Source organism: Plectropomus leopardus, chromosome 9 (genome assembly GCF_008729295.1).
Source record: "Plectropomus leopardus isolate mb chromosome 9, YSFRI_Pleo_2.0, whole genome shotgun sequence".
Lineage (NCBI taxonomy): Eukaryota > Metazoa > Chordata > Actinopteri > Perciformes > Serranidae > Plectropomus > Plectropomus leopardus.
Window position 1 is genome coordinate 9307166 of NC_056471.1, and position 12282 is coordinate 9319447.

Consider the following 12282-nt stretch of genomic DNA (forward strand, 5'->3'; position numbering starts at 1 on the left):
ACCCTTTGGGGTCTGGGGCTCCTGGACAGTTGTCCTCCTGTATCAGTTTAATCATTGGATATTTGAGTTTGGTATGTTAACAAAAACAAAATCTAATATTTTGCATTTTAATTTCATGCATGCTCATCCTAAAACAACAGTCTGGAGAACACTGTGTGAACCTCGTATGTGAACTGTTGCAGGTTCCTCTTCAGTCCAGCAGGTGGCGGTAGGTGACCGTGTGTTGAAGCTGCAGAGCCCAAGAAGAAGGAGGAGGAGCGCTGTCATGGCGGCCAAGGTGATTGCTTGTCATTTCTTCTTGGTTAAAGTATATGTTTAATGAATGTCTGGGTGTAAAAGTAACGTCAACTGTCCTGGAGCCGTTAATATAAACTTAAACAGACCGCAGCTTTAATGACAATTAACGCTATGCTGCACGACATTAGCACTGCTAACAGCTGCGGGTGTACTGAGCTAGCCTCGCTCAATGAGTCAGTGCTAACAAGACAGCGTTTGACTTCGTTAGCTGACAGCAGTTCAAGCTTTGCTCACTCTAGTGATTATATTTTAAGAATGTGTAACAGCTGATATTTGTCAAATCTGGCTTCGTTTGCCAATACAGACAGTATTAACCGCTAGATGTAACATTACAGTTGGCGTTAGCTAGCTTAGTTGGAGGCGGTTGTGAGTTATGGGCATAACTCAGTGCTAATAAACATGTACTGTAAGTAACTTACAAACACCGTGGCTGTTATATACGCTAACTAATGTCACTTCTATAGAGTATGTCTGAATAAGTGGTCATCAGTAGCTAAATACAGTAACTTAAGCGCTGTTTTAAGTACAGTTTCATAATGTTACGCATTTTATAGTTTAAAGTGCTTAACTGTACACCTATTTGAACATATTGCCACGTTAAAATACAGCTACTGTTCATGCTTCAAAAATAATAGTCGATAAAAATAACCATAACATTGGGAAAGTAGCACATTTGCATGATGAGTACTGTTGATGCTTTCATAAGCTGTCATTCTCAAAGTTGTACACTTTTTTCAGTGACAATATAAATGAATTAATGATTTTTTTTTTTAAATTATTGTCTCATGCAAACAGTTATGCACATAAAATCACTATAAATTCAGAACAAGCTAAAACCAGAGTCCAACATGCACATTTTCATACAACACTAAAAGTAAAGTAAATGGATCAAAACAACAAAAGCATCCTACATTATCACATTATCATTGTGTAAGACTGTGTAAGACTTCATGGATCACTCACCAAGGCATCTACTGTCTGGCATTGGAAAAAGAAAAAAATCACAAAAGTACTAACTAACAAACGTTCCTTTCTTCTCTTTTAGTCTTTCATAACAGCAAAATAGACAAACTTAATCACATCAACTTTTCACAAACATTCCAGCTTTGGTCATCTTAGTGCCAGAAAAAATCAGGGTTTAGACAGACAGGACTTTTACTTTCAATGGCGTATTTTTACATTGTTGTTTTGCTATTTTTACATATATAAATTATCTGCTCCCTCTACTACGGACCCACAAGACTCATCTGTCTATCAGTGTGTAGTGTCTGTCTGTGTTGTTGCTATTAGCGTACAAATACTTAAGTTGTTGTACTTTTATTGTGAACTAGGTGGTGATGGTGGCCGTCCCGACGGTGATTGGCATAGCCTCCATCCGAGTGTATACAGTAAGCGAAGTGCCCACTGATGGACTGGTTACTCGAGAAAAGGTATGTTTGTCCCAAAACGTCAGCAGATCTGATATGAGATAACGTTCATGTTGCACAGTTACAGAACATGCTGACTCTGCCTCTGTCTCCAGCTGAACATCTACAACCCGCTGCCACAGTCCGCTCAGGCCCAGTTTGTTCCAGAGACGCCGGGTGTTATTCAGCATGGGTTAACTACAGCGAGAGAGAGCATACTACCATTTGTCCAGGCTGTTAAGGTATTTATATTGAGCAGTGTGTATTTACAGTGATACATGAGAACATATTACAGTTTACAGACACCTGCTGCAACATTAACTCATACTTTTCCATCCTGTCTAACACCTAAAACCCCAAAACAGCAACCATGTAACGGATGTAAATACGTGTTATATAAATGGAACAAAACACTAAAACACAACGCAGAGGTCTTATCTTGCAGCTGCAGTGTGAGTTTTCCAGTCCTGATTTTTGTTCCTCTTGTGTGTGGTCACAAAGCACAATCCTACGTGCTGCGAGTGCTCTGTGAAGGTACCATTTTGCAAGCAGCAAAAGTTCAGGAGTCAGACAGGAAATAGAGTTCATGCAGTTAACTCAGCAGCTGCAAGGTTTGCGATGAGATTTGGCAGTTTGATACTGTGAAAGACGGTTGTGTGTGTGTGGGGGGGGGCACTTCACACTGACTCGGTTATAGCGGTGTTCAGCTTTGTCCTCTGTTCTCTGCAGGGTGCCTGTGTCTCTGTGAAAACCACAAGTGTTAATCTATACCATGCAGGAGAGGGTGAGTCAACACTTAGTACCTTAAGGTGTCACACTGTAACATTCTTTTTCCCTGAAACTCAAAATGCACCTTTTGTTGCCCTCAACTCATGTGTTTCTACTGACACCAGAAAATCAAATCCCACTGTATATAAGCCGTTTATTAATGGCACTTATTATATTACTTTTTCGTGTATTGATGTTACAGTATGTAAGATTAGATTAAAAAAAATACACATAATTCACTGTACTGCAGTGTGACATTAGTACTATGTTTGTTATGTTACCAACCTCAGAAAATATGTGAGAAATGCTGCACATAATATTAATTAATATTATTACTATTCATGCTACCTCTCTCACTGTCACAACTACTTGTGTAGCATATTATGAGCAGAAGGTGAACAATAAGTTCAGATGAGAGAAAATTGAAGGAATGTTTTTTTTTTTTTAAATCATGTTTACTTTCCTCTTGTGTTTTTCCAGATGTGTACTATTACTTAAAAGACCCTCCACCAGGTTTTCTACCCAGATTTGGCACCATCACCATGGCTGGCCTGATCGGCATGTTCTTGACACGGAAAGGTAACCCGATCATCAGTCACTATATCACAAACACTTAAGGCCTGCTGGCAATAGTTTTTTTCTCATCATCTTTTAATATATTTACTTGTGCACACAACAGTATTACAAGTATAATAAATAATCCACAGCTAAACTTTTTGAAATGTAACAGTATATAGGTCATGTCACAATATTTAAAGGGATAATTCACCTCAAAGTCAAAAATACATATTTTTCCCCTACATGTAGCGCTGTTTATCAGTTTAATTTGTTCTGTTGTGAGTTGCAGAGTGTTGAAGGTATCGACTGTAGAGATGACCGCCCTTTCTCAAATATTATGGATCTAGATAACACTTGGCCTGTGGTCCTCAAAGCTATATATATATATTTCAAACCTCAACCGCAATGTCTTCCTTCAGAAATTATGTACTGGCTACCCAAGATAATGCACGTATGTACCTTACTGTGAGCAGTTTCTTTCACTGACCTGCAGATCATGTCACAGTGCAGAACAAAGCACAAAAAATATTGATGGTGTCCTCCTGACAATGAGCTGTAACATCAGCTAGCTCAGCGCTGCTAGGTGAGCTAGCAGCAGATGCACACTTCCATTTGTGCTGTGATACCGTTGGGGGATGTAGTTTGATGGAAAGAAAATAGTTCCTAACTGAAAATGCTCACAAGGTCTGTGCTGCGTATTTTTTGACATTTGAGCACCACAAGCCAAGTGCTATCTAGTTCCATTTAACAAAGAGAAGGTGGACATGTTAATTTACTACTTAATTTATTACTACTACTTTAGTACTACTACAGGTAAGACAAAATATATTGATTTGGGGTTGAACTGTCCCTTTAAGCATCAGAAACCATCATCATTTTATAAATTGCATGATAAAGTATTTCTTTTACTGGGCAACCATTAATATTCCCATTTGTACCATCATATTCTGGAAAATAATACATGGCTCTATAAGAATTGCCATGTAGTATTTAGATGTATCAGTGTTGAAACAGGATATTTTGAAGTAGTAAAAAATGATCTGCCACGAGTCCCTTGCGATATACAACATGCAAGTTAGCACAGTGGCTTTATAGCAGAAGGACATTTGCTATGCAGTTATGTGGTAATGTAACAGCTGTGCATACTAAAATGGTACATGGTGTTTGTGTTAAGATTGTTCTCATATTTTGGATGTATCATCCCATGAATGCAGATGTGTAAATATAAAATGACATAATACATACCTTGTATATATAGCATACATTTAGCACATAAACTCAGGCACTTTTTAAAAAACATCATCCCTTTCATACAGCAGGTGCTTGCATGATACCATTTTACCTGAAGCACATTTAACCTGAGGTTGACTTGGTAATAAGAGACAGCTGACACAGATTATCAATATTTGCAGACCGCAGTTTGCCATTCAGGTCCCCAAAACCTCACTGCTAAACCACAGAGACACAAAGAAGATGCTACGGCACATAAGAAACGAGGGGAAATAAGTTTCTGTTTCAGTTTTATCACCACTCTTTGGTTTTTTTATCTTACTCTCTGTGTGTCTCTGTGGGGTCTCTCTGTCATCTCAATGGCATTTTTCAATACAGCAGGCCAAGAAGTTTTGCTCCAATATTTCATCTGTACAAAGTTAGATTGATTCCCATTTTTCATTGTAAACTTAATTTCAGGCTCTCAATTCAAGAGGCTAGCTGTTCCGCTGGGCCTGATGAGTGCAGGAGCGTCAGTGTGCTACCCGGCTCAGACAGTGGCTGTGTTTAAGGTAACACTTCTCACACCAATGCTGACCTCTTGTTAATGCAAATATCTTCTTATTGTCAGAGTTTATCAACATTATATTTGTTTTTTTGTGAATCCAAGGTGACAGGTAAGAAGGTGTATGCTGTAGGACAGTGGAGCAGCGCTGCTGTGTCTTCCCTGCTCGCGTCCAAGCCTCAGGAGCCCGTCGCCAAGGAGGTTGCTGCTTCACAACCAGAGGTGAACAGACGAGATTTATTATGATTATCATAAACAGATGTAACCAGTTAGTTTTAAATAGAAAGTACTGAAGTCCCCGGGGCATCCAGGAGGTTACCTGGTTGAGTGGGTGCCCCATGTGCAGAGGCTATGTGCTTTCACGCTGTCTGTCGTATCAAATAAAATAAAAGGGAAAATCCTCCGAAAAATAATCTAAAAAAGAAAAAAAGTATGGCCTTTATTACTGCGTGACTAAAACCAAAACAGCAGTTCAGCCCATATAATGGTAACTCCCTTCCCACTGAATGATTTCTCACTCTTCAGTTTTTACTTTCTCAAAAAATCCCTCCTACCTCTGAATAGGTTGTATACCATTTCCTTTCCCAGCACTTCGCCCTTTGATGATGCTTGTATTGTTACTGCTGCTTTGCTCTTTGTGCGTCATATGTTTTGGTTGCTTTCAGAGTTCAGTAATTTCGAAGTGAATGCTTTGACTGATTTTAATCTCCACAGTCACCTCACAGTATTAGCAAAATGCCTAAAATAGAAAATGTTAATATAAGCAATTACATATTTTTTCCCTATAGTCAATGTAATAAATCTAACCTATTGGAACTGAAATGTTCAAGAAAACTATAGTGCTTTATTCTGTTCATAGATTAAATACTGTTTTAGAGTAATTAATCATAATGTGAAATTCATAATAATCTGATGTAGAATAATGTGTGCAAGTCTTGGTTAAACTGTCTCTTATTCTTTATCCACATGTTGGTAGACAGTGCCAAATCCAGAGTCTGCAGTAGGTCAGGAGTCCAGCTTCACCAAACACGGCTCACCTCAGGGCTCTGCAGTCCCAGAGACAGAGGTGAAATCAGCGGAGTCTGTTTCTCTCCCTGGTGAGCCTGCTGTCGCTGTCAAAACAGAGGAGGTGTCATCAGTAACAATCACACAGATATCCCCTGACCAGACCCCCACAGAGACCAACACAGGTTTCATAGATATTGATCTCTGTCTGCTTGTTTCTCTGTCTGCAAGCACAATCACATAAAGGCTTCCACTGATGGTTTGCTGTATTTCCTCTCCTGTCCAGACCCAGTGCCACAATCAGTGCCAGCAGAGACAGAAGTCACCACAACCTCAGAGGAAATATCTGCACCTGTAGCAACTGAGGAGCCTTCAGACATTAAACAAGCACCAGCCAAGCCCACACCAAGCTCTGAACCCGAGACGATAGAGTCTACACCAGTAGAGTCTGCACCAGAGGAGGCTGCACCAGTAGAGTCTGCACCAGAGGAGGCTGCACCAGTGGAGGCTGCACCAGTAGAGGCCGTGTCAGCAGAGGCTGCACCAGCCGAGTCTGCACCAGCGGAGGCTGCACCAGCCGAGTCTGCACCAGCGGAGGCTGCACCAGCCGAGTCTGCACCAGCGGAGGCTGCACCAGAGGAGGCTGCTCCAGCGGAGGCTGCACCAGAGGAGGCTGCTCCAGAGGAGGCTGCTCCAGAGGAGGCTGCTCCAGTGGAGGCTGCTCCAGCAGAGGCTGCTCCAGAGGAGTCTGCTCCAGAGGAGTCTGCTCCAGTGGAGGCTGCTCCAGCGGAGGCTGCTCCAGAGGAGGCTGCTCCAGCGGAGGCTGCTCCAGAGGAGGCTGCTCCAGTGGAGGCTGTTCATTCCCCTGCAGAACCAGCTCCTCCAGAGGCCTCAGACAAGCCAGCAGGTACCATAGATATTGTGTCTCATAATATCAAAGACCAGAGAGAGCATTAGTATAAAGGAACTACTTAAAGCTACAGTTGGTAACTTCATAAAATAACTTTTTGTCATATTTGCTGAAACTGTCACTATATACTGACAATGTTACATGAAGGAACATAATCTGTGGACAAAATCATGCTCTTCATCCTCCTGGGATGGCATTTACAAGAATCCTAAGCAACTGAAGGAAAAGCACCAATCAAAGAGAGAGTCTCTAATCCAGCAGTCTATTGTATCAGTCTCGACTGAGGACTGTCTGTTAATAAGGCAGCACTGATCAAATATGTATCAGTATTCTGTTACCGCTTTTTCTCCCTTCAAATGTTTTCAGAAACATATTTTCGTGACTGTTTAGCTGTAAAATAAGACAGTTTGTTGCCTTGCTAGTGGGTGGTGCCTTGGTTTAGTTTGACTGTTTGGCGGCCAGGTCAGAAACGTTCTTATTTTACAGCTAAACACTACATTGAATGTGTTTATGAAAACATTCGAGGTGAGAATTTTGATATATATGTGATTAATGTCGCCCAGTTTAGCAGTTTGTCTGCAGTTCACGAGCAGTAATTGACTGTGTTAGAGACTTTTTGACTCTGATTGGTTGTTGTCCTTCTAAGTATAGTGACAGTTATGATAAATATAATATAATATAATAATATTACAAAAGTCATCATTATAAAAGTTATTAACCGTAGCTTTTAAGTATGAAATTATGTGTAAAATGGATGATGGTTCAGTTCAAAGTTCCTCAGTAAACATGATTGTATAAAAGTTTGAAATGAAGTTCATAAAAGCTTTATTTGCATCTCTTTTGTTGCTTCTTAGTAGGACCAGTCGATGCAGGTTTAGTATAAACTGCCAAAGGAGAACTCTCTTAATGTTATTTCTATTAATAATATTAGTATGAAGTCACTGCAGCGCCCATAAAAGTGGAGACACATGCCCTCATATCTCTGCTGCACACTCTCTGTTGTATTTCGACTTCTCCACAGAGCCAGCTGTTGAATCAGCCGAGCCCGAACCTGCTGCTCAACCTGAGTTAGCTCACCCACTGCAGGTTACTGCTGTGGAGGAGACACCAACCCCTACACTCACACCACCTCCTCCTCAACAGCCTGCAGCAGAAAACAACAAAGGTACTGAGAACCCCTGCTGCACCTCCACTGCTGCGCCGGTTCAAGAGTTGAGCACTGACTAACTAGAGCACACTGATTCACACACTGCTTCTCTTCTGAGAATTACCTGCACGGCATTTCAATGTTTCGGCTCCTGTGCTTGTCAGTAAGTGTAGGGTTAATTCTCCAGACGTGATAAGCTAACCTTTGTTAATGCTTTTGTCAGTTTCCACTGAATTTTCTTGCGACACAAGCCAGCTCTGACAGACTGAGGAGTGAAGGAGTTCTGCAAGCTGTTTACTGAATCATAACCAGAGGGATTCTTCTGTTAGAGAGCGAAGAATAATATCCACCAAATAAATCCTGAGAGGAATCTGATGAAATGCTACCAAAGTCAACATTTGGGTTTACGCAGCGTGAAAAACTTGTGCTCTTAATGATTAGACAGTCTCCCTTTAACCCTTCAAAACTTGAGTAAATTTTCCAATCTCCCCAAAACAGCAAGAAACTTTACTAAAAAGTTACAAGAAAATTACTTGGAAAAAAAGAAAAAAAACATGAAAAAGTGCAACAACTGGAAAAAATGCAAAAAAAAATTAGGTGTATCATTTTAACATAATGTTAAATACATAATTATAACGATTATAAACATATTTTTCTATACATTTTCTAATTTTTGCTTTTGTTGGTAAATTCTTCCCCTTTTTTAATGCTAAATTTCAGGTTGTTTTTTTGTCATCTTATATTAATTTCTTGCAATTTGTTGGACATTTCTTGCCAAGTTTGTCATTGCCTTTTCCCCATGTTTTTGAAAGAAATCAAATCAGTTTGCTTAGGTTTCAAAGGGTTAAATGGCTTGTGTGAGGCATCTGAATGCAGCACAGGAAAATGAATGATGTCGAACCAGGTTTCAAAGGATTAACTTTACTATGCAGTGATCCTATATTAATAATACTTAATTCTACTGTTTTTAAAAAGAAAAATGATAACAGAATCTTTTTGCACTAAATAACGTCAGTCTCACAGGAAAACACATGCAAAGATCCCTGCAGACACATGCAGATCACATTGAATTTAACTTATTCTAGAAATGTCTTTTGGGTTTGTTTTTAAAAAGCTGTGGCAGTTGCACTGACCACTGGTTCACTAATCTTGTGTGATCACAGTAAGACTGTGGCTTTGACCCTGGTTTATCTTTCGTTGCTTCTAATTTGGGTTAGGAGTTTTGTTTTATGCTACTGATTCATTTATTTTAAGAGTGGAACAGTTTAATCGGTTGCAGTTTTAACATGTTATATTTTTGTGGTTGTGGCTGAGATTTTGTTGCATTCCTCCTCTTGTCCTCCAGGGGGCACCAGTTTCAAGCCAGACCCTGCTCTGATGGACTTTGGCCAGTCTAGCCCCGAGGATGAAGACCTGTACAGCACACGCAGCTGAGACACTACAGCCGTCCGTAGGAGAAGGCTCATTCCCACACTGCCATCTCGCATCTTATTCAGATACACAAACACTGTGTCGTTATGCAGTGTAAATAGGCCGTTTTGCAAGCAAGCAGAGTTAGGAAGTCTTTAATCAACATTTCCATTCTCATTTCTTCGGCCCACATCATGTATATTTCCACAGAAAAGGTCCAAGTGCATTTGCTTTGTTGCAGCAGAGCAGTGAATTCCCATACACAGAACTGAGTCGGGCTGCTCAGAAGGACAGAAACGTGGAAAAAAATACACCCACAACTGTTTACAAATCTTTATTCACAGATGGCAGATTGTGAATTTTTCTCTCCGTTTGTGTCATTTAACAACTATTGGCTTTATGGGCGACAGCTTTCACAGTCATGAGTGCATGGTGCTTTTATTTATTGTAATTTAGCCCACTGTGTTGGTATGTTAAAAATACTGCACATGTGCAGCTAATGGTTACAAGATGGACTAGTGCTTTTCCTTTTGATCACATCGAAAAATGTCCATGTCCTCAGTTGTTTAGAACCAAAAAATAAATCTATATTTTTCATGATTTTATCTTTTGCTTTAATAACTACTAATTGCTTGTCAGTATTAGTACGTTGTGTTAATTACTGTCATGCTCAAGAAGGCCTAGGAACACTAACTTACAAGAAAAATATAGTCATCGTGGTGAAAAATTTGTCAGATAAACACATAACTTCTTACATACATCATAACATTGCAAACGAAGTTTGCCTTCTATCCTAAAGCTTGACAATTCAAATCTGACACATAAAGGCTCCTTCCTAAAACCAACAACATCATTTTTTTTTTGCAACCAGAACAAACCTTCAGAAATTAAGGACATTTTATTAATCAACACACAATTTACAGCTCAGCAGGAGATTAACTTAATCTTCAATCAGTCCTAAATCACATCAACAAAACCTTTTCTCATCAGGTTAACCATTAAACCTGCTTGTTTCTGCAGCTAATGGTTACCAGAACACTTTTCTTATGCTTTGTCCAGACACCTTTTACAAGAATTTTAACTTTTGAACCATGAGAAAATTGCTTTGAATTCTTTTAAAACATGGGGAAAAAAACAATACCAACTTGCCAAAAATTAGTTGATTTAGAAAATTATTTTTAAAACGTTAGGTTTTTGATGTTCCCTTTAGCTCTGTGCTTTGGACAGCAGTCTTCAAAAGTCACCTGTCCCAGATAAGACTTTAACCACCAACCTCAGGCACACTAACTGCCGATTTACCCACTGAGCCAAACCTCCTGTCACTTTGCATGTTTTCGACGTTTTAGCACAGACTAGTGCCCCCATGTTAACAGAGGCATTATCAGACCTTAATAACAACACAACTATCTGTCTTTCAACCATTTCTTAAAACATCGTTTTAAAATGAGCAAAACTAATAGTAACTAATGGATTTTCTTTTGCATTTTGACAGATACAATGTCTGTTGGTCAGTCTACAACTTAAGTCCAGACTGAAATTTCTCAACAAATTTTGATTTGCCATTAAATATCACAGAGACACTGATGGCCCCCAGAGGATGAAACCTACAAATTTCCCCTTATTTTGGGAAATATCTCAACATCTACGGGGTTATTTGGCAAATAGAAATTGTACAGACATCCGTGGTTCCCAGATGTTCTTGGTGAGCCCAGTAATAACAGTGACTCATACTCTAAAACAAACGAAATGAGAACTGCTTTCTTGGTCAGTCTAGTACGCATTGTGAAAGGGCTCTTCAATCAGATCCCAAGTGAAATGTCATTGTTTCCTAAAACAAAAGCTGGGATATTCAATTCATTAAGATAAAACAATTGACGTGTACATCATTAATACCAGTGGACACATATCCACTGGTAATGATGATGTTGAGGAGCTCTGATGGTTTGAGCAACAAATGTGTGCTCTGACACTGGGAATGTCGTGCATACTTTTAAGCGTTTTTGGTGCCACATGTTTTTGCTTATTTGTGTGAGCACACAGTCTGTACTGCGGGACCAGGCTATCGGTTGACATCTTTATGGCTTCTTTACGGCTCCTCAGAGGAACTGGAGCTCCCTGAACCTCATAAACTCTGCATGAGGTCGACGAGAGTCATGACCCCTGGGACTCTGTGTCAGTGTGTGGTTTTGTGCAATACATGCTCACATATGTGTTTAACAAAAAATAAGTAAAAAAGGAAGATGTTGGATCAAGTGGACATCAATATTTGCTCATCATTCTTTCTGTTATACATGGAGAAAAACAAATATGGGAACCAGGCTTCCTGTGGCATCGGAGCGACAGTTTGTGCTGCTGCTTTGAGTCGTGGGGTTCAGGGACTTGTGGGCCGGTGTGACTGTGCTTTTTTTTTTGTTGCTTTTTTTTTTCGACAAGCACTGCCAAATGTTCTGATTTTAAAAAAAATCCTCCAGGAACAACTCAGTGTCCTGGATTCATTATCCACCGACAGCGTGAACAAAAAAACACATGGAACATATTGACTCAGTTCAAAATAGAACAGAATGGAGAGAGTGGGAATGCTGGAAATCTGTGCAGTCCTTTCTTCTCTCATGGACATCTTGTTGCTGTAAGCGCGGGGGCCAGTGATGGAGGCAAGATGTGACGCTAAATATAGCCTCATCTCACCTCTCTCTAGGGCCCCCTATACATATGGACCCCCCCCAACCCCCTCCCCCCCTCCCTTCCCACAGCATCCCACACAAGCAGGAGCTTTGGATACTTTCCCATTAGCAATGTCAGATCCGACTCAATCATGTTGTTCAGAGCTTTCTCACATTTTTTTCTTGACTAGCAGAGAGGAAGCAGAGCTCAAAACCCTGACCTCTCACCTTTCACCCCCATGGGCTGGATTTTCCACCAAGGACTTTATGGATGGCTATGGTCTGCAGTGGTTATCTTCCCAGGATCCGGCTGACGAGGGAGACCCCCACTGTCAAGTAAACACACA

The 12282-nt window shown here is 40.2% G+C and overlaps 1 protein-coding gene across 3 annotated transcripts; it reads left to right on the plus strand.

The window, feature by feature from the left end:
• The first annotated feature begins 222 nt into the window (after positions 1-222).
• On the plus strand, positions 223-9880 carry apool (apolipoprotein O-like). 3 transcript variants are annotated; one of them, XM_042493902.1, is made up of 12 exons: positions 223-277; positions 1629-1727; positions 1820-1945; positions 2433-2487; positions 2952-3050; positions 4719-4810; positions 4909-5025; positions 5780-5993; positions 6095-6270; positions 6301-6715; positions 7740-7883; positions 9211-9880. In XM_042493902.1, exons 1-12 carry the CDS (start codon positions 266-268, stop codon positions 9297-9299), a joined length of 1638 nt encoding a protein of 545 aa, XP_042349836.1. In that variant the 5' UTR covers positions 223-265; the 3' UTR covers positions 9300-9880. The 3 variants fall into 3 exon arrangements, with proteins under 3 accessions (XP_042349836.1, XP_042349835.1, XP_042349837.1); XM_042493901.1 differs by having other exon boundaries at positions 6095-6715; XM_042493903.1 differs by having other exon boundaries at positions 5780-5900; positions 6095-6715.
• The last annotated feature ends 2402 nt before the right edge of the window (positions 9881-12282 follow it).